The 23,530-nt window shown below is 37.0% G+C and overlaps 1 protein-coding gene across 1 annotated transcript in view; it reads left to right on the top strand.

The window, feature by feature from the left end:
* Positions 1-23,530, top strand: part of LOC124787684 (baculoviral IAP repeat-containing protein 6) — a 329,612-nt gene that overhangs the window by 268,258 nt on the left and 37,824 nt on the right. Inside the window, exons 56-58 of the mRNA XM_047254541.1 lie at positions 13,935-14,151; positions 14,247-14,461; positions 18,998-19,195. Of these exons, the coding sequence (XP_047110497.1) occupies positions 13,935-14,151; positions 14,247-14,461; positions 18,998-19,195 (630 nt within the window). The remainder of the gene's footprint in view (positions 1-13,934; positions 14,152-14,246; positions 14,462-18,997; positions 19,196-23,530) is intronic.

Raw genomic sequence — 23,530 nt, forward strand, 5'->3', positions numbered from 1 at the left:
CTAGGTGAATAGTTGCCATTCCTTTATTTTCCATATTATATGTTCAGGAATTTCCATCTTTGTTATGCATTGCTTCATTTTAGCTTTCCTTATCAGTTGTTTGGATCCTAAAAGTTTTTGTATGGAGTAGGAGGCTCTATTAGCATTTTGTAATCTCATTTCCACTTCTACTTGTCTCCGATTTTGTCTGTCTGTCATTGCACCGAGAAATTTGAACTGTTCAGTGCATTCAGTATGTTTCATGATTATTTGATGCAATTGATCATGTTGTTCATTTCAACGTCTTTGAAATGTCATGTCTTTTGTTTTCTGGTCATTTACTTTTAGGCTAATTTAGAGGCTTCTTTGACGACCTCCACTAATAACTGTCTCATCTTTATTTAAGTTTTTCCAGTGAGCATTGTATCATCTGCACACACTAAAAACGTAACTGTATTTCTTTGGAGTATCCCATCAGTTACTAGTTGAAGTTTCCTCACAACTATCTCCAAGCTACAGTAAAGAGAAGAAGTGACAGGGTATCTCCCTCTCTTAGTTCAATTTTATTTTTAAAATAGTAAGATTTTATTCTATTTATCAAAAACCTTCTTATGTTTTCATTCATACACATTTCCCAAAGATTTACAAATTTAATTGGAAATCACAAGGGTGTCATTACATTCCGCAGCCTTTGCCTGTGAATGGACACAATCAATGAACAAGTACTGTGTTTTTTGTTAAATTCCCATACTTTTTCATTTATTGTTCTGATAACAAATATATTGTCAGTACTGGATCATTTTCTGGGAAAACCGTTTTTTTGGTAATTACTAAACATATTTTCTGCATATGGATTCAAGCAGTTTAGCAGTAAACAAGTCTTACAGGCTGTTAGCTAATTCTGTTCCCCCATAGTTTCTGAAGTCTTCATTGTCTCATGTTTTGTATCACAGGACTATTACTCACTATCTCCGTTCTGTTGGTATGGTCTCTGTTTCCCAGATTACTTTCATCAGATGATACTAACATCTGTGCGATGCTTTTCCTCCATATTTTAGTATCTCGGCTGAAATTCCATCACTCCCAGTGGCCTTCCCACGTTTTAGGTGTTTGATACCTCCATGTGCCTATTCATTCATTGGTTCTGGAATTTGCTCATTATTTGGACTGCTGTGGGTGTTTGTAATTGGTGATTCTGAATCAGAACAATTCACCAGTCTGTCAAAATATTCCTTGCTTCTTGATAAAATTTTGCATGGTGCACTAATCAGATTGCAGTCCTTATCCTTCATCACCTTACAGGGTGTCCCACTGAAATATGCTATCCCCGCTGATACACAAAGTTGAAATATGCTCACTTTTTTTTTATTTACTTAAATTTGGCATATTTCGTGACAGTACCTTTTCCGTTAGATGTTTACGAGGCGGAATTGGTGTTGGCTTCAGTTGTCTAATGGAAGTATGATTCCACAATGCATCCTTGTTGGCTGCAGAAATGACCTGGTTCAATGTGTTTGCCTCATTTTTGGTGCTTCAAATACCATTTCTTCAAATGTAGTTTCTTCTTATAGTTTGTATAAAAAAAATAGTAACATAATTCAAAATTATTTATGACGGTGACCTGCACACTGTTCTACCGTCAACACACACCAAGAGTTAACTGCCGACTGACTATAGTCAAAGACGACTCCAGCATCAAAGACATTTTACACAACACACAAGCTTCCACTTGCAATCAGTCTCTTTGCTATTCTTCGACACATTTACTAATAGTAATCAATATGCTTTCACTCACAAAAATATAAGTAAATTAACATATAATAAGGCAAATTATAATAAAAAAAATTCTGACAAAAAATATAAGAAAACATTTACAATTTGGTAGCGACAAATCCGGTAAAAAAAATAACAGATCTCCCAGATCCATTACAACTGCCCCCCAGGGCTTTTGTTGTTATGAACATATACAACAAAATCCTGACCACTCTCAGTAATGGATCTGTATCACACAATTAGTACATTAATGATGCAGTCTGATAACCTCTTCCAAATTTGGACTCTTTGAATCTGTGGATTTGTTACTGGCTGTTGTTGCAATGATTCTTCCCCATCAATCTCATACACAAAAAATTCAAGTAAAGAAATTATTTGACATGACAAATATACATGGTATAAAACATACATGAGAAATATTCTAACATACAGCATACAGGTTGAAAATAATAGAAAGTTAAAACTCATTTCCTAGAATAAGATTTAATTTTTTTTATATTAATGTTAATTTCATTATGCTTACATATTGTACAGTAAAAATGATACTGGACATATATAGTGTAGTGTTTTTTTTTCTATATATATTTGCCTTTTATATATTTTTACTTCTGATTTTCTTTTTTTGAATTTTTTTTTTACTCATGGTTTTTTTTTTAGTACAGCTAAAGATACAGCAGTATTATCTAAATTTTTTTGCAATTATTTATGTACACTTGCCTCTCTACTACAATATTACTACAAGTCACATTCTTGTGAAGAGTACTTTCGCTCCCCACAATGTCAGTATAAACAACAATAAATTGCTCATATATCATGAGGCTTTATCTAAAATTGTTTATGAAACTTATACCTTTGCATGCATGTCCTCACATGCATGCCTTCACCCACAGGGAAGACTTAGCTTCCAAAAATTAGAAAAATATAGAAATGTTCACTAGGGAGACCTTTTTTTTGTAAAAAAGTAAAAATAAATCTCTCTCTCATTTTTTGTTACAACAGTGTTTTTTCATCAGTTTCAATTAACATGTGACTTCAAATTATTAATTTATACATGCAAATATACATACTTGATTGTACAGGTAGTTTTGTTCTAACAAGCGTATTCCAGTGGAGGACTTTTGTTTTAGATGATAATAGGTTATTTAAATTTTGAAATTATGATTTCTGTTTACACAGTTTTACTCCACCATCTTTTTTCGAAACCACTACTAGAGGATTATTATATGCACTGATACTCCTTTCTATTATATTACATCCTCCCATCTTTTTCAGCTCTTTCTCAACAGCAGGTCTTTTTGATATTGCAATACTGTATGGTTTTATGAAAAATGGTTCATGAGGTTTTACCTGAAGCTCACACTGATAACCCTTTACCCTACCAGGTATGTCACTGAAAACATCACTGTATTCCCACAGCAGATTTTCTAACTGTTGTTTTTGCTCCCCAGATAAATTTTGTGTTTCTGAAATTTTCAAATTTACTAAATTCCCAAGTTCAACTTCATCAGTATCAAATCTATGAGTTTCAATATTCTCCAATCTATTTTCTTTTAGTAAATTGATACTGTCAAAATTTCCATTACTCTGATCACCAAGTGTGTTCACAAAATTTGTCTGAATGTTTTCCCTTTCACTAGTTTCTATCAAAAGTTTTCTTCCAACCCAATCAAATGCTGTATTTACTTTTACTATCCAATTCATACCCAAAAGAAAGTCCTCATTAAATTCCTGAATTACAAAACATCCCATATGTGAACAACTTGCCTTCAATTAAAAATGTCACTAAAGCCTGGCTTTTTACCAATTTACTGCTCTTCCCAGTAGCACCTTTTATCTTTACCCCAACAACTGGCATTTCAACAAAATCTTTCCCCACTTTCAATTTCTTGCTTAACCTTTCAGATATTCCCGAGATCTCACTTCCTGTATCAATTAAACATTTACCAATCCATGACCCAATTTGAACTTTTATATAAGGACTGCAAAATTGATGACTTTTCTCAGAACCTGTATCCTCATGCAATAAATCACTTTCAATTTCCCCAAACCTATACTTATCAGAATCATATGGTATATCATTACATGTATTATTTGTCACAGTTATAAAATTTGCACAAGATACAAAATTGTCATTAGTACTCTCTATTATCTCAAATAGCCAAGAATTTTCATCCAAATCACATTGTATACTATTGAAGTATTTATCCTTCAGCTTTTCAAAAATAAAATATCTCATCTTTTTCCACCACTCAGGACATACAGTTTCACATATATTAATAAGCATCTTTCTAAAGTTCTTGTCAAAAGAAATAGTTTCACTGTTCAGCCATAGATTCATAAGAAATGTGTGTGTGTCATTAATATCTGTAAAAGTTTCACGTAGGCTAGAAGTTATACATGTGTCATCATTATTTGTGTAGTCAGATTCTTTACCAACAACATCAAAATTCACACTTTTATATACACCCTGTTTGCGAGCCTTATTCATCCTGGTAACATCCCTGGGAATTTCTATAACATTTTCACTATTTAATCCATTTTCAACCATGTGTATACCCAACTCCCTATTTAAACAAATGAAACACCTTTCCTCAACATTACTATCATAATCAACTTTATCATCAACATCATTATCATTATACATATTCAGGTCATACACATTCAAATTATCCCCTAAAATATAATTTCCCCTTTCTAAAGTTACCAGATTCCTTTCACCAATATTTTCATTCTCACAGCATGCATTCTCTCTTTCATTCACACACGTCTCTGAACTACTACAAATTACATCATCTGACAAAGTGTTGTTCTTTTCTGCCCAAGTGTAAAACTCTGTCAAATTAAATGAATCACAATTACTTTTATCTACTGTATATTCTTGTGTACTGAAAATTTTATCTTTATCAATATCATCATTATTTTCCTCTTGAAATTTCTTCAATAAGTAACAACTAATGACCTCATGTGATAGCTTAGGTTTGGAATTGTCATGTTTGGGTTTATTTATGATAGTCACATCCATTGGTCCTTTCATCATGCTCACCTTCTGCCTCAACCTTGCGGACCTTCAAGGGGGTGCCTACTCTTTTTTTATTTCCTGAGTTACAACTTGATCCTGCTTGAACTGCTGATTGTGGTTCTGCCAATGTCTTTGATCAACATTCATGTTCCCATTCCTATGCCAAACATTACCTGATTGTTGGTAATTTCTATTGTACTTATCTTTAGCAAAATTTCTATGATTTCGATCCCTAAAGTGTTCTCTATTTTGTTGATTATTTCCACGAAAATGTTCTAGTTTTGGATAAAAATTATGGTCCTTCTTTTGAAAATTGTTATTTCCCCCTGAATTTTGACTGACACCATGATAATTGTTTTGTTCCCTTTTTTGAAAGTTATCATTTCCCCAATTTTGACCATTACCTTCCTGAGTAAACCCCCTGTGTATTCTTGTTGTTACCCCCCATGAACCATGAACCATGGACCTTGCCATTGGTGGGGAGGCTTGCGTGCCTCAGCGATACAGATAGCCGTACCGTAGGTGCAACCACAACGGAGGGGTATCTGTTGAGAGGCCAGACAAACGTGTGGTTCCTGAAGAGGGGCAGCAGCCTTTTCAGTAGTTGCAAGGGCAACAGTCTGGATGATTGACTGATGTGGCCTTGTAACAATAACCAAAACGGCCTTGCTGTGCTGGTACTGCGAACGGCTGAAAGCAAGGGGAAACTACAGCCGTAATTTTTCCCGAGGGCATGCAGCTTTACTGTATGATTAAATGATGATGGCGTCCTCTTGGGTAAAATATTCCGGAGGTAAAATAGTCCCCCATTCGGATCTCCGGGCGGGGACTACTCAAGAGGATGTCGTTATCAGGAGAAAGAAAACTGGCGTTCTACGGATCGGAGCATGGAATGCCAGATCCCTTAATCGGGCAGGTAGGTTAGAAAATTTAAAAAGGGAAATGGATAGGTTGAAGTTAGATATAGTGGGAATTAGTGAAGTTCGGTGGCAGGAGGAACAAGACTTCTGGTCAGGAGACTACAGGGTTATAAACACAAAATCAAATAGGGGTAATGCAGGAGTAGGTTTAATAATGAATAGGAAAATAGGAATGCGGGTAAGCTACTACAAACAGCATAGTGAACGCATTATTGTGGCCAAGATAGATACGAAGCCCACACCTACTACAGTAGTACAAGTTTATATGCCAACTAGCTCTGCAGATGACGAAGAAATTGAAGAAATGTATGATGAAATAAAAGAAATTATTCAGATTGTGAAGGGAGACGAAAATTTAATAGTCATGGGTGACTGGAATTCGAGTGTAGGAAAAGGGAGAGAAGGAAACATAGTAGGTGAATATGGATTGGGGGACAGAAATGAAAGAGGAAGCCGCCTGGTAGAATTTTGCACAGAGCACAACATAATCATAACTAACACTTGGTTTAAGAATCATGAAATAAGGTTATATACATGGAAGAACCCTGGAGATACTAAAAGGTATCAGATAGATTATATAATGGTAAGACAGAGATTTAGGAACCAGGTTTTAAATTCTAAGACATTTCCAGGGGCAGATGTGGACTCTGACCACAATCTATTGGTTATGACCTGTAGATTAAAACTGAAGAAACTGCAAAAAGGTGGGAATTTAAGGAGATGGGACCTGGATAAATTAAAAGAACCAGAGGTTGTACAGAGATTCAGGGAGAGCATAAGGGAGCAATTGACAGGAATGGGGGAAATAAATACAGTAGAAGAAGAATGGGTAGCTTTGAGGGATGAAGTAGTGAAGGCAGCAGAGGAACAAGTAGGTAAAAAGACGAGGGCTAGTAGAAATCCTTGGGTAACAGAAGAAATACTGAATTTAATTGATGAAAGGAGAAAATATAAAAATGCAGTAAGTGAAGCAGGCAAAAAGGAATACAAACGTCTCAAAAATGAGATCGACAGGAAGTGCAAAATGGCTAAGCAGAGATGGCTAGAGGACAAATGTAAGGATGTAGAGGCCTATCTCACTAGGGGTAAGATAGATACCGCCTACAGGAAAATTAAAGAGACCTTTGGAGATAAGAGAACGACTTGTATGAATATCAAGAGCTCAGATGGAAACCCAGTTCTAAGCAAAGAAGGGAAAGCAGAAAGGTGGAAGGAGTATATAGAGGGTCTATACAAGGGCGATGTACTTGAGGACAATATTATGGAAATGGAAGAGGATGTAGATGAAGATGAAATGGGAGATATGATACTGCGTGAAGAGTTTGACAGAGCACTGAAAGACCTGAGTCGAAACAAGGCCCCCGGAGTAGACAATATTCCATTGGAACTACTGACGGCAGTGGGAGAGCCAGTCCTGACAAAACTCTACCATCTGGTGAGCAAGATGTATGAAACAGGCGAAATACCCTCAGACTTCAAGAAGAATATAATAATTCCAATCCCAAAGAAAGCAGGTGTTGACAGATGTGAAAATTACCGACCTATCAGCTTAATAAGTCACAGCTGCAAAATACTAACACGAATTCTTTACAGACGAATGGAAAAACTAGTAGAAGCCAACCTCGGGCAAGATCAGTTTGGATTCCGTAGAAACACTGGAACACGTGAGGCAATACTGACCTTACGACTTATCTTAGAAGAAAGATTAAGGAAAGGCAAACCTACGTTTCTAGCATTTGTAGACTTAGAGAAAGCTTTTGACAATGTTGACTGGAATACTCTCTTTCAAATTCTAAAGGTGGCAGGGGTAAAATACAGGGAGCGAAAGGCTATTTACAATTTGTACAGAAACCAGATGGCAGTTATAAGAGTCGAGGGGCATGAAAGGGAAGCAGTGGTTGGGAAAGGAGTGAGACAGGAGACAGGGTTGTAGCCTCTCCCCGATGTTGTTCAATGTGTATATTGAGCAAGCAGTAAAGGAAACAAAAGAAAAATTCGGAGTAGGTATTAAAATTCATGGAGAAGAAATAAAAACTTTGAGGTTCGCCGATGACATTGTAATTCTGTCAGAGACAGCAAAGGACTTGGAAGAGCAGTTGAATGGAATGGACAGTGTCTTGAAAGGAGGATATAAGATGAACATCAACAAAAGCAAAACAAGGATAATGGAATGTAGTCTAATTAAGTCGGGTGATGCTGAGGGAATTAGATTAGGAAATGAGGCACTTAAAGTAGTAAAGGAGTTTTGCTATTTGGGGAGCAAAATAACTGATGATGGTCGAAGTAGAGAGGATATAAAATGTAGGCTGGCAATGGCAAGGAAAGCATTTCTGAAGAAGAGGAATTTGTTAACATCCAGTATTGATTTAAGTGTCAGGAAGTCATTTCTGAAAGTATTCGTATGGAGTGTAGCCATGTATGGAAGTGAAGCATGGACGATAAATAGTTTGGACAAGAAGAAAATAGAAGCTTTCGAAATGTGGTGCTACAGAAGAATGCTGAAGATTAGATGGGTAGATCACATAACTAATGAGGAAGTATTGAATAGGATTGGGGAGAAGAGAAGTTTGTGGCACAACTTGACCAGAAGAAGGGATCGGTTGGTAGGACATGTTCTGAGACATCAAGGGATCACCAATTTAGTATTGGAGGGCAGCGTGGAGGGTAAAAATCGTAGAGGGAGACCAAGAGATGAATACACTAAGCAGATTCAGAAGGATGTAGGTTGCAGTAGGTACTGGGAGATGAAAAAGCTTGCACAGGATAGAGTAGCATGGAGAGCTGCATCAAACCAGTCTCAGGACTGAAGACCACAACAACAACAACAACCCTATCCAACTTTTCAATATAATTGAGAAACTGCTCTACATTACTATCAGGACAATAAACTAAACTCAACTGCATTGCTGATGGCAATCTTCTCTTTAAGCTATCAATTTTGATCAAGTCATCCAAAGGTTTTGTTAAATGAATAAGTTTTTGAAGTTCACTTTTGCAAAATTGTTTCATGCTCCCATCTGATTCTCTATAGTTTCTCCCATTCAAAAATTCACTTTTGATTCTAGTTTGTTTAAGATCTTCCCAAAAATTTTCCAGAAAATTTGATTCAAATTCTGAAAAGGTCATCCCCAAAGTTACAATCTGGTTTGCCCAAGTCAAAGCTTCCCCTTCCAAGAATTTTTGCACAAATTTAATTTTCATATCATCTGGTGAGTGAGGTAAAAAACAATCCTTACAATACTGTATAAAATCAACAGGATGTAAGGGCCCATCTACCGAAAAGTGCTTCACTGGAATATTAGATACAAGATTGCATGTGTTGACATTGTGATTTTTGCTTTGAAATTCAATGTCAAAACTTTCAATTTTTTCGCTAAGTTCTTTGACAGATTTTTTGTTTTCTAAATCATTGCACTCTACTTTTTTTTCTAGAGTAACCAAACGATTGTTAGTTTCTTGTTGTACATTTTTTACTAAAACTTTTGTGTTCTCATCCAAATTTTTATTTTCCCCTTTTATCTCATTAAAATCAATTAAATTTCTTTCCCTATCTGCCAGTAACTCATTTTTTACAGTATTAATTTCATCGCTCAATTTAGCATCAATTTCATTTACTTTTGCTTCCACAGACTCAATTTTTTCCTCAACACTGCCAACTCTGTTCGAAAGATCACCCACTTGGGTATTGACTGCTTGGACTTGCAACAAAATGTTATCAATTTTTTCATCCCAGTAAGTCTTATTGTTGTCAACTGATTGTTTAATTTCTTTCGTGAAATTTACAAGAAAACTTTTTAAATCAAATTGATCGGTTCTTTCTGTTTCATTTGACCTGTCCTGATTTCCTGATTTTCGAAGTCTATTAAATTACTACTTTCTACTTTAGGCACAATACTCTCGAAAATCTCATAAGTCATTGTGAAGAGAGAGGGGGGGGGGGAGGAATCATACACAACAATACAAAACAAGATAAAAAGATTGTTTTAACAAAATACGAAGGTTTCGTGACTTATCTGGAACACTCTTCTACTGTTGCAAATCCACGTTTTCCATCCATGTGATTGTTGACCAAAATTCTTGAAATTACTTCTTCTGTCGTGAACTACATTTTTTGCTGAAACATTTCTTCTCCAAAACTTTTACTTCCCGATGAACACAAATACTGTAACACACATTCTGAAAAAACTGGTATTAACACACAAAAATTTTCTTCCTCGTACCACTGTTGAAGATCTCGTGAACACAATATCCCGGCTGAGCCCCCAGTTGAAATATGCTATCCCGGCTGATACACAAAGTTGAAATATGCTCACTTTTTTTTTTATTTACTTAAATTTGGCATATTTCGTTACATGTTTACGAGGCGGAATTGGTGTTGGCTTCAGTTGTCTAATGGAAGTATGATTCCACAATGCATCCTTGTTGGCTGCAGAAATGACCTGGTTCAATGTGTTTGCCTCATTTTTGGTGCTTCAAATACCATTTCTTCGAATGTAGTTTCTTCTTATAGTTTGTATAAAAAAAATAGTAACATAATTCAAAATTATTTATGACGGCGACCTGCACATTGTTCTACCGTCAACACACACCAAGAGTTAACTGCCGACTGACTATAGTCAAAGACGACTCCAGCATCAAAGACATTTTACACAACACACAAGCTTCCACTTGTAATCAGTCTCTTTGCTATTCTTCGACACATTTACTAATAGTAATCAATATGCTTTCACTCACAAAAATATAAGTAAATTAACATATAATAAGGCAAATTATAATAAAAAAATTCTGACCAAAAATATAAGAAAACATTTACAATTTGGTAGCGACAAATCCGGTAAAAAAAAATAACATATCTCCCAGATCCATTACACCACTCAGACCTCCCCGATTTCAAGGACCCAGGAGAGAAAAACCACAGTAGATATGGCAGTGCAAAATGCACAACGTTGTAGAGCATCTCAAAGAATTTATATTCCCGCGTCAGTAGTGCCAGGTATCATCGCCAGAGTGCAGCATGGTCGCATGAAGTGAGAATGGCGACTCCACAGCAGAGCACGCAAGCAGCTGTGTATTTTGCAGAAATAAATCATCGATTACTGTGCAAAGAAATTATCGCCGTGTGTATGAATGTGATCCACCCTATGTGAAAACAGTTAAGGAATGGTATAAGAAGTTTCTGGCAACAGGAAGTGTTCTGAAACATTCTGGCAGTTCACGTTACGGAGTTTCAGAAGAGACAGTGGAGCACATCAGACAAACGTTTCTCAGAAGCCCACATACGTCAATTCATCAAGCATCTAGGCACCTTGATGTACCTCAGTCAACATTGCATCGTGTAGTTCACCAGCGTCTTCGTATGTGTGCTTACAAAGTGCAAATTCTGCAACATCTGACACTGAACGACAAATCACACTGACAACAATTTGCTGCGGATATGCTGCAGCGTATTGATATGGATGCCAGCTTCCTGGAAAGATGTTTGTACTCAGATGAGCCAACCTTTCATCTATCAGGAAGGGTTAATAGGCATAATGTTCGGATTTAGGGTTCGTAAAATCCGCACGTTGTCATTCAACATGTTCATGATAGCCCTAAACTAAACGTCTGGTGCAGGCTAATGCATGACAGGTTGTTGGACCATTCTTCTTTGCGGAACAAACAGTGAGTGGGTCAATGTATCTGGACATGTTGGAGTAGTTTGTGTAACCTCAGATACAAGACTTGCAACAGAACATCAGTTTTCAACAAGATGGAACTCCGCCACATTGGTCAACAGCTGTTCGCAAGTTCCTGGATAGGAAATTTCCCAATCGTTGGATCGGATGCTGAGGACCCATTGCCTGGCCGCCACGTTCATCTGACATTATGCCGCTTGATTTCTTCATGTGGGGATTCGTGAAGGACCGTGTGTATGCGACCAAACTGGACCATAGTTCTACGTTGCGGCATGGTATCACTAATACGATTACAACAACAACAGAGGAAATGTTACAAAGAACCATGGCAAGAAATTTGATATAGACTCAATATTATTCATGCTACAAATGGTTCACATGTAGAGGTGTATTGATGGTAAAAAAATTCTTTGATATGCTCTACAATGTGATGCATTTTTCATTGTTGTATCTACTGTTTTTTTCCCTCGATCTTTGAAATCAGGGAGGTTTGAGTGGGACACCCTGTAGATTGTTGACTGTGCCATATATTTTCTGAATGTTGTTGTATTCTTATTTGCTTGTAGCCATTTCCTTCATAACCTTGCCTTCAGCTTCCTCACATTCGGAAAACCACTTCTTTGTGCCTCTCTTCACTCTACATTGATTATTACTTGCAGCTGTGTGGATGACTTCTTTTACTCTATTCCAGCATTCATTTCATGGACCACCTTTAGATAGCAGTAAGCTCCATTAAGTGTTAAAATGTTTAGCATGGCTAGGTGCACTAATTCTGACATTTGGTGTAATGTGAAAAGGAAAACAAGTTTTTATTATCTTTTTATGAGTCTACAGCAGAATAAAGTAATATCAAAACATACAGGTCTGTCTAATTTGCAGGAAAGAGGCTACATTTCTTCTCCGGAAGCACTTAAGATAGACTGAAATGACAAATTTTCACTAACACAGGACCATTGGTTGGAGTTGGTTTTGATGAGGATATAAAGAAAAATGTTAGAGATGCATAAAAATATTTTGATTTTAGGGGCAGGGGCTATGATGTGATAAGCAGACCCCAGCTGTTGTTGATGAAGTTACAAGAATTACAGCACTATTAATATTGATAGTTATACAATATTGTCTAAAACATACTTTAAAATATATTTGACTAAGAACAACATGCTAAAATCACAGTTTATACCAATGTCCTTAGTGAAGAAACATTTCATCTTTTATAGGTACCTACCTTTTGTTAGCAACAGACATTATCAGCATGAATGTGCTTAAAATATTTCTTTAATAACAGTAATGCTGAACTCATAGAAAAATTTACTGAATTAAGGAAGGTGTATGTGCATGAACATTTATCCTTAAGACTTTGAGCAGTATGAAAGGCTTACCGATACCGTAGAAACAACATATTCTGCATAAAATTAAAAGTGAAAGTTACTGAAAATACAGATCATATGGCATAAAAATATTTACCACTTTTCTGCATTTTTTATTAGAAGAGAACAAATAAAACACTTTATAACAACTTTAAAATATCAATAATATGTCAGGGGTTAGCAGTAAATTATGTGTATGCAATAATAAAGTAGAGTAACAGCTGTATCTTTACATAGGTTCCCCAGCTGCTACATAGTCGCGAATATAAACAGTGATCCAGGTACTGTCCTCTCTCTCTCTCTCTCTCTCTCTCTCTCTCTCTCTCTCTCTCCGTCCTTTGACGATGACCAGTTTCAGTCAGTAATGACCATCTTCAGATCTGTTCTACACCATGTCCTAATCTTGTAATGTTATAAAGCCATAATGGCATTGTCGAAACATATCAATACACTAAGCAAAGCATCGTCACATAGAACTAAAATATGGTGTAAAATAGGCCACTTTGTACACACAGTTGCAACTGGCTTTACTGTACAAAACCTACTGTCACATTTGTACCTGGTGTAGAACAGACCTAAAGATGGTCATTTATTGTTGTCTGACTGTCCAATAGTCTTTATTATTTGAGGAAGTATTGGAGTCCCTGAGATCAGGAGGAGACTTTGTTTTTCATATGGTCTTCTCAAACATACCTAGTTGTCAAAAACAGTATACCTTAGCAGCATTGGAGTTGTGAAAGACAGAGTTTATATTTAAAAATAAATAAAATAAAAATATGTTAAATACATAAAGCACAAGAACCTCACATGAGTAAGGTATTTGTCATTAACTTCACTTATGAGCGTAACAGAGAGGACAGGTAAAAGAAACAAAAGAAATAGTCTTGTGCTTTATTGTCGAAACATAAAGTCTCTTGCACATTTATTACCTGTATTAGTGTACTGTACAAACGGTTTATTGAAAATTAACTCCACATTTTAATTTTCTTACACACACACTTATTCTTTCAACTTTTCTGTAAAACACCCTGATATTATAGTATTGAGCTTAAGTCAATTAACAACTAATAATTGGCATTGCTAGTGGCCATCGTCAGTTTCTAAAAAGAGTGGCAAAATTAGTTTTTATTCATGTTGTGAAGCATCTAAGTCGAAAATGAGTTCTTGTATTGATTGGGAATTTTTTGTTCATGTGGTACAGGACCTTGATGAGAGCATGCCCGGTGGCAGTTCATCACCAGGAGGAGCCGGAGGGCGAACAACTGCTTTGCCACCACCATCTGTACCCCCGCATTCACTCGCAGCCTTCGGTCTCTTCCTGCGGCTACCGGGATATGCTGAGGTCTTACTAAAAGATAAGAAGAAAGCACAGTGTTTGCTACGACTTGCTCTTGGTGTTACCGATGATGGAGAAGGAGGTTAGTTTTTGTATTTGTAAGTTCTGGGGAAGGGAATGATTTTAAAAGGAATTCCTATATGAATGTGAAGTGACATAATGTCTATGTTTGTGTAGGTGACATCTTTAGTTCCCCAGTAGCGAACCACTTGCATACGTTACCTTTCCAAGTGCTGCGGCAGCTTTTTGATTCCACTCCACTTACAACAACTGGTGGTGCTCTGTTAAGGCGAACAACAATAGAAATAGGTGCAATCCATCTTCTACTTGGATGTCTTGCCATCTTCACTCATCAGTCACAGGATATCACGCTTCCAGGAGTGCAGCACGAGGTAACTGTTTCATGTTTTCTTTTTTGTAATGTGACGACTTGTTGTTGTGTGGCCTTTCTCCTGATTTTATCACAGAGAAGTTCAGGGCCCGAGAGAGAATGTAAGCTGCAGTACTTAGTGAGGTGAGTCAGTTTGTCACAACAAAGAAGAAAGAACACACGCTTCCCGATGGAAGTTCTGGGATTGCAGCCGATATTGCTCATTAGACTATTCAGCTAAGACGTATGGCAGATGTCAAGATGAAATACTGTGTGCGTTTGTCGATGACAGGTGGCTGCAATACTGAAACACCATCGAGTATTTAGTAAACCTGGGAACATACAGGATTCAGAACACATGTTGACGATATATTGTGTCCCTGAAATGAAAAAAAATGCAAATTACACTTACACTTACACTACATCTAACAACAGATACCATCATATGATGTCTTTTCAAAATTCAGTTTAAATAATGTTAACAACTCAGAAAATTCATCATTTACATTACTTTGCACCTGCACTTCGTTACAACTTTGATGGGCTAGTTGTCATGAAAAATCTTGCATTTTGAAAGTTAAGTCTTTTACAGACCTGGGTGAGATACAGATAATGGAAGGAGCAAAGGTAACTGCTCACCATATAAATGAAGCATTGAGAGGTCAGTAGCCACATAAAAAAAGATTGAAAATGTTGCTAAGGTTTCGAACAATGTCCTCCTTTAGAGCTAATACAGCACTAACAGCCTTGTTGGTCTTTTATGTGGCCATTGCTACCAGTCAACCATCTGTCTGAATTTGATAGCACCTGCTTAATTGTAGCCTAGAGCAGAGTTGACCAGCTGGTGGTGGGTGCACTCTGCAGAGCACAATGTGCTCGACTTCAGTGGCTGCTTCACAGCCTGTGTGTCAACTTCATTCTCCCCTCAATACCAGTTTCTCTGAATTATAAAAGTGGAAATCATGCATACAAACATAGTCTTTGGGCCTCAGTCTCCCCCATGTCTAGTTCCAAAAACACATACTTCCACCCCTCCCCTAGTCCACCACTTCACTCGTTCGACACACACTCTCTCCTCTCTCACAGTATCCACCTTCCTCTGTTCTATTTTCCCCCTTCAATCTATTTTCCAGTGAATTGTGTGCCACAGACGACAACTCTTTCCTGTGCCAAGGTGTTCCCTTGCTGCCCCTCTCCTCCAACGAGCCAACCAATTTGCTATCTGTGACTCTTGAAATTTTCCCGGCGTATCAAATATTCCACAAGATTTCGGGATTGCAGCCGGATCTCATCGACTTCTTTCAACGATATTGAAATCTTGTGGAAAATTTGCTATCTACCACTTCTCCCCCTTCCCCTCCTCCTTTCTCGTCCCATCCAATCCAGTCATCACAACCCCCCTCCTCACCCCAGCTGAGCTTTAGTTCTTGTGCTGTGTGTGTGTGTGTGTGTGTGTGTGTGTGTGTGTGTTTTGGTGAAAGGGGGTTTCATTGCTCATTTACAGCTAGAGATGGGAATTATTTGAATAAACATTTATCTAAATAATTATTCAAATAAGTGTATTGTTCAAACAAATTTATTCACAAATAAGTTATTTGCAAATAAAAGGATTAGTCCTCTCTGCAAATACAGATAATTATTTGTTGTTTATTACTTGTAACTTAAATAATGAATAACAAGTTTTAATGGTTTTGAGAAGAGTCTGTATCAGTGACTCAGTGGGTTGAGTTCCAGAATACAAAGAGAACAGTCTGGGGTTTAACCCCATCGGTTCTATGATTTTTTCCTGTTACTTGTTACTGTTTTCACCTCTTAACAATGAGAAGAATGCCAAATCAAGTTACACACTGTTTCAGAGTATGTTTAGAACTATAAACCCCCCTGTAACATGCTAAATAAGTTGGTTCACAGATCAGAGGAAGACAAGGGCATACCACCTCCAATAGAACAACGCCTGGTAAAGAAACCTGTAGATTAAGCACAGCATTACTTGCTTCACACCATAACATGTGTAATATAACAATACTTCATATGCAGACGGGCTTAGCAGTTACACTACTGATGCAGCCCAAGTCATCTAACTCTGCACTTGCATATACTTTTCCCCACCCCTGCTAGCATGCAGAAGTACTTTGCTGACAGAAACTCTCAATCTAAAATACCTTCCTGCATTGTATCAAGATAGCTAACACTCTCTGATATGAGTATCCCATTGATATAATTATGCATTTTATTTTGGTTTGTATTGTTATGAAAAGAGAAAAAAAAGTAAGAGGGTTGGTTTGTTTGGGGGAGGAGACCAGACAGCAAGGTCATCAGTGTCATCGGATTAGGGAAGGGTGAGGAAGTAAGTCAGCCTTGCCCTTTCAAAGGAACCATCCCGGCATTTGCCTGGAGGGATTTAAGACCACCTCACTCAGTACAAAGTAAGAACTCGTGATTGCTAATGACTTAACTTTAAATCTAAAGTCTCCTAAAAATTTACTTAATGCTGCTGGACATTCGCTTGAAAGTGTTTCAGGGCTAGATCTGAGTAGGTTTTCCAATAGAAAAGGGAATAGTTTATCAATTCAATGAGAATCTATGCAATTACACAGAACTTTGACATTGAAAAATTTTGGAAGATACAGTAGGCTTGAGTATATAGATTGCAGTGTGCTGGCAACTTTTTAATAAAAAAGTTCCAAGATATGATTAGGATACTTTTTCCTTTCTATACCAACTGCAACTGTTCCAGCAGTGTTTTACACGCAATAAAAACAAATAGTTTGTCATTATTGCTGTCCGTGACCAAGACATATAATAGCCAAAGAAATGTTGAAGAAATCAGCTCAAGAGTTTCAAGTGATGTATGACGGAAAAAGAAAATTTATTTTTTTCATCTTTGAATGCAATTTGGGAGGTGTAGCTAATGTGGAATCACAGCAGAGTTATTTGCCGAAAGATGGAGCAAAATTGAATCTCATTTTTAAATGAAGAAGATCATGATTTGAAAGTCCTGTATTGGTGTCCTGAAATAAAGGTGATGTTGGTAGATATAACACACCATTCTCTTCTTTGCATGTGGAGAACATATTATGCCAAGAGAGAGTTGGTCTGAAAACTAATTTGAAACAACAAAAAGTACATTTGTTTAATAAATGACAACCGTAGCAAAAAATGTCTCTGGATTTTTAATTTATATATTATTTGTATCACTAGTTATTCACAGGTAATAATGACTGTTTTTATTCATGCAAATAAATAATATTTGGAATAAATATTTTTGTTACTCACAAAAAAATAAATAATAGTTGTTGCCTGTATTCTTTACACAAATTAATTTTTCTCCAGTCTGCTTACAGCTACATCACACTTTTTCTTACCCATATATGTGGCCACAAGACGTTTTGTTACCCTTGTTGCACTGCAAACAGCGAAAGGTGTTTGAGGGTGCTATTCAGTTCATCTGTAACTCTTTATGTGTGTTTGTCTCCATAAAAAAATTATACTGATTTTATTGTTGAGACTTGTGTTTAATTTTGGTCAGTTTATTGAAAAAGGTATTCATGCTACCACTACATGATCAGTACCCACACAAGATGATTTGGACTTGTTAGCCTTTTTAATTCATTAGCAGCTATCTCAAATTGTTGTCTTCAGTGGCTGTGCAGGGTTTGTGTCTCAGTTTAAACTGTGTTCCTCTTCTGACATAAATGTGAGATCCTTCACCTTCTGGAGAAATCCTACAGTAACTGTCTCGAGAAGCCCTACAGTAACAGTCTCTCCTTTCATACGAAAATGACACTGAGGCATCTTGTCCAATTAAAGCTCTGTTCCAAACTAGGAAATGAACCCAAGACCTCTGTCTTTCACAGGGAAGTGCTCCACTGACAGGTTTGCAAGTGTGACCTGCCCTCATAGCTTTACTTCTGCTAGTATAGCTTTCGTACCTTTCAAAACTTCACAGAAGTTCTGTATAACTTATGGGACTAACACTTCTGAAAGAAAGTATATTGCACAGATACTTAACAAAATTTCTGCTGCATACCTTGTGGGACTAGCACTCCTGGAATAATTTTCTCTTGTAAGCCTGGTAGTGTTCAGTTTGTAAATATGTTGATCAATTATCTTTTGTGATAGGGAGACAGTGCAGTTTTTTCTGTTCTCTCTTTCCATGTGATCTTTTCACCTTTGCAATCACACAAACTCATCCCAATTGCTTGATAGTGCAAGACTTGGTCTCCATTCACCAGTTCATAACAGCTGACAACATTCTTATGTCTCCATCATTCATTGTGAAATTTTACTATGCATGTAGTAGAAGGAACATTTTGCAGTTAATATACAGCACACTCCTGTTGTGGTATGAACTCAAGTGTCTTAGGAGTATTACATGTACGGGGTGAACCTGAAAACCACTGACAAAATTTCAAAGGCTGTTTAGAGATATTTACTGAGTATTTTGGTCCACACTGCCTTGTCACAGTGTAATTGCCTTTTGATTGATTTCATATTTGCACTTATTAATTTAAATTAGTGAACATTTTTCTACTGCTGTATTGTTATCTTTTTGTAGTTGGTGTTAGCAGCAACAAAAGCTTCAGCAACTGGTGGTGAAACCCATGTTCGTGGAGGGAAGTCTGATGACAAATCTCACTTGTATTGGGCAAAGGGAACAGGATTTGGAACAGGGAGCACTGCACAGTCATGGAATGTTGAACAAGCTCTCCTGCGCCAGCGGAGCGAAGAGGAACATGTCACTGTGTTACTGCAGGTAAATAAATTGTGCATGGGGGAGGGGGGTAAACAAAAATGGCTACTGAGCATTTTGTATTCATTTTCTCTGTTGTTCAGTATGAAACAAATTACTTTTCTTTTTATATTAATGCTGAAAACTTCCTGTTTGCTAGTGTTTTCATAAAGTATGGTTTATTAGTATGTAGAATGTTATACATTTATAATTCATTCTCTCTCTGTGTCTCTCACTGAATGACGATTGAGTTGGAACTTAATGTCTGATTAAAATTGTGTGCCAAACCAGCACACAAACCCAGAAACTACCCTTGCTTAATCAATAAGAGCATTTCCCTGGAATGCAATGTTCTGTGTTTGAATTTGGGACAAAGATTTAATGTGGCTGGAAGTTTCACTCTTCAGGTGAGTGAAAGTTTCATTGTGGACGTATTTCTGGGATTAAAGAAAAACATCTGGCAGTTAATTTTAGCAGTGTTTTTAAGATTAACGAGCGCATACTGGACTACCCCAAATGATGCTTCGTTAGTAATTCTAGGAGTATGCTTGCTGGACTTGGAAATTAAGAAAAGGGCAGCATTTTACTGGTTAAAGAAAGGCAATCAAATGGAAGTATAAAGGATCCTTGGAATTGAGGCCAATTCGAAAAAGGCAATAAAAGATCACATTTTACAACTGTGGGGCATTTCAGGCACAAGCACTAGAACATATGAATTTCTCCTTAATATCAAGAAGAGATAAAAAAAATGAGATTTCTTAACCCACCGAGGGGATTGATACGTAATGTCACTGGCCGTGGCCCTTATGCCACATACTTATACAAAATCAGCAGACAGATGAATGATAACAATGCCTGCGGTAGTGTGGGCTCACCAGAACACACATTGTGGGACTGCACACTCTACGACAATGAAGTGGGTAATGGACATCAGGTATTAAGGATGTTGGATCCCAAAGCAGCACTAAGGAGGGAGTCAAACTGGTGCATCTTGGACGATACTGCAGCCGTAGTATCCAGGCAGAATAAGGAAGACTTCACGAGGCATTCATCCATAAGTCAGCATGCTGCTGTCCAGGCTAGACAGCATACTCTGCAGGTGGAGTAAAGATAACAGATGCCAGTGACCACCGAATGAAATACTGTCGCAAGAATCTATGTTGCGTTGGTGCAAGTGATCGTGGAAGTGTGGACTTTAAGACGTAACTGATGGTGGGTGGAATTATGTGCTGTTGGGGGAAAATGCTGCTGACGTGCTGCCCTGTGCCCAGGAAATCCAGCAGACAGTGACTTCCGATGGGTAGTATCAGGGTGGATTCCAGTAGCAGAAACAACCATCTACAAGTTATATGCACTAAAATAAATGAATGGAGAACAAATACTGTAGTTCTTCTAGTAGTATTAGTAGTTGGGTAAATGGTTAAGGGTTTCATTGTAGATTTGTAGTAGTAGTAGAAGCAGTTATAGTTTTTTCTTTCTTGAAAAAAATTATCAGAACTAGATAGTTAACACATAATTTATTACTGTCCAAGAGAATGTGATTTGTGTGGCGTATTTTAGATTTTCAGATAATAGACTGTAATCATGAAGAATAAATAAAATTAAATAATTTATTTTAGCACTAGTGAACAGGCTTTGTTGGATGTGAGAAGTGCAGAGCAGCAGTGAGCCATTAAATTTTCAGGGAATTACGTTTTACCTGAAAAAATAAGTGAATTTCAAGAATCTCATAAAATCTCAAGGAATTATCCATTTTTAACATAGAACTGAAATTTAATTTCATTGAGTTTTGTTGTTGTTGTTGTTGTTGTTGTGGTCTTCAGTCCTGAGACTGGTTTGATGCAGCTCTCCATGCTACTCTATCCTGTGCAAGCTTCTTCATCTCCCAGTACTTACTGCAACCTACATCCTTCTGAATCTGCTTAGTATATTCATCTCTTGGTCTCCCTCTACGGTTTTTACCCTCCACGCTGCCATCCAATACTAAATTGGTGATCCCTTGATGCCTCAGAACATGTCCTACCAACCGATCCCTTCTTCTGGTCAAGTTGTGCCACAAACTTTTCTTCTCCCCAATCCTATTCAATACTTCCTCGTTAGTTATGTGATCTACCCATCTAATCTTCAGCATTCTTCTGTAGCACATTGAGTTTTATAAATCAAAAATTTTATAATACTTAATATTTCAAAGTGTGTTAATAATATGATTATTATTTCATATAAGTTATTGATGTTTAAAAACTGCATTTAAACTACCGCTAATGGCTGGTATGTTGCTCGGCTGACAGGAAAGAAAAGTCATTATTGTGGTTTACTGGCCCCCTCCCTCCCCTACTCAGCATTAATTTATCAGGAGCTTCCTGAGACCATCTCCCTTATCATACCTATAATTCTCGGGGATTCCCCCCCCCCCCCCCCCTCCCCCAAATTTGACTAAGAACCATGCTTTTGTCGCTATCATAAGTTAGTCAGGGTGTACACACCCCAGGAAATCCAGGAAAAACTTGGGAATTTTTTTTCTTCCAAGATAAATCCGTGAAAAGCTTGGGAATGTCTTATAATTCCAGTAATTTTTCATTATTGTACTTTTCAGTTAAATTTTTGTAATTTTAATTGGTAAGAACTGATATTATAATCAAAAATTTTACTTTAGTCTGTTACTGCAGAATAGTACTGCAGCAATAAATCATAAACAAGAGATTAACACCAAAGTAAAACTTAAGTTGCAAAGAAAATGCACAACAACGTAACACAGGGCACACAAACATCTGCTGACAGCAAAATGTGTCAGACTATGCACTACTTTGGAACAACAAACTGCTTTCAATGCATCTTTCTTCTGGACCTCATTTCAAGGAATGTGACGTCACAACTGTTTACCTTTCTAACAGGTCATGAGAAAATATTGCGAGTGATTGTTTTTAGAAGCATTACTTTCAGAGTTTATTTCCTTTTATGCAAGATTATTTATGTTAGATACGAGAATGTGTGAAGAATTCCTTAGATCTTGGAGCATTAGACTCGCATTCAAAACTAAACAATGCGGATCAACCACTTAGAAAAATTTTGGGCCCAGAAGACCAGCCATTTATGACATTATTTAAAATTTTCTGGCGAATTTGTGTTTGATATATCTTAATAAGGTAACACAGGCTTAAAAAAAAAAAAAAAAAAAGAAAGAAAGAAAGAAAGAAAGAAAGACTGAATTTCATGGTTAGTTTTTCGTATTTATTTGAGATTACATATTTTGCAATAATAATGGCAAAAAGTATAGTGATCTTTCAAAAAGAAAAAAGGGGGGGTGGTTTGCCATGAAAGTAACTGGCTGTTTTCTATGGGAAAAATCAAAGTGCTCGACAGAACACGTATTCAGCCAGGTAACCTACCAAAACATCCAGTACAGAGCAATGAAATTTATAATTATGCTTATGAGAAATATTCAGCTGCTGCAATTTAAGCTGGTGCTCTTGGGATTATGCCTTACAACACCCTCGGTAAAAACAGCAGAAATTGTTGATAATCGGTATGATATGTGAAAGCTTAGCTTTTGATGTGGCTATACTGTATGTATATTAATTTAAAAAGAATTAAACACTGGAAAATCCAGGAAGGAACATGATAGTGTTATGAAAAGAATAGCTGCTAGTCACCGTATGTATAGCGGAGATGCTGAGTCGCAGATAGGCATAACACAAAGACTGTCACCAAGTCAACTTTTGGCAAAAAAAGGCGTTCATCAGAAATAGACCACACACACACACACACACACACACACACACACGATGGATGTAATGTCACAACATTTGTAACAGCTCATGAGAAAATACTGCGAATGGTTGTTTTTAGAAGCATTGCTTTCAGAGTTTATTTCCTTTTACGTGAAATAGGTGTGTGTGTGTGTGTGTGTGTGTGTGTGTGTGTGTGTGTGTGTGTCATCTATTTCTGATGAACATCTTTTTGGCTGAAAGCTTACCTGGTTGACACTTTTTGTTGTGCCTATCTGTGATTCAGCATCTCTGCTATCTGGTGATTTTAAATCATTAACGTTTTCTATTTGTGTTAGCGCTACTTAGCAGCGATGCTGCTATTGGCTGACTACATACGTTTCATATGCTCTGAATATCTGTTGTCATCAGTGAGATCACATGAATGGATGAAAAAAGAGCGTTGCATTCTCACTTTCAATGTTTCAGAAGCCACCATGGTGTAATGGTAATTATTGGAATTAGTGTTTACACTTTTGTAGTAAGAAACAATATACAGTGTGTGTGTTGCTGCACATCAAAGATCTTTACAAAATGCGGGTTTTTTACTGGGATGCATTTCCTAAAGTACCAGAAAGTTCTGTGCTGGTGTATA

The sequence above is a fragment of the Schistocerca piceifrons genome, chromosome 1 (genome assembly GCF_021461385.2).
Source record: "Schistocerca piceifrons isolate TAMUIC-IGC-003096 chromosome 1, iqSchPice1.1, whole genome shotgun sequence".
Lineage (NCBI taxonomy): Eukaryota > Metazoa > Arthropoda > Insecta > Orthoptera > Acrididae > Schistocerca > Schistocerca piceifrons.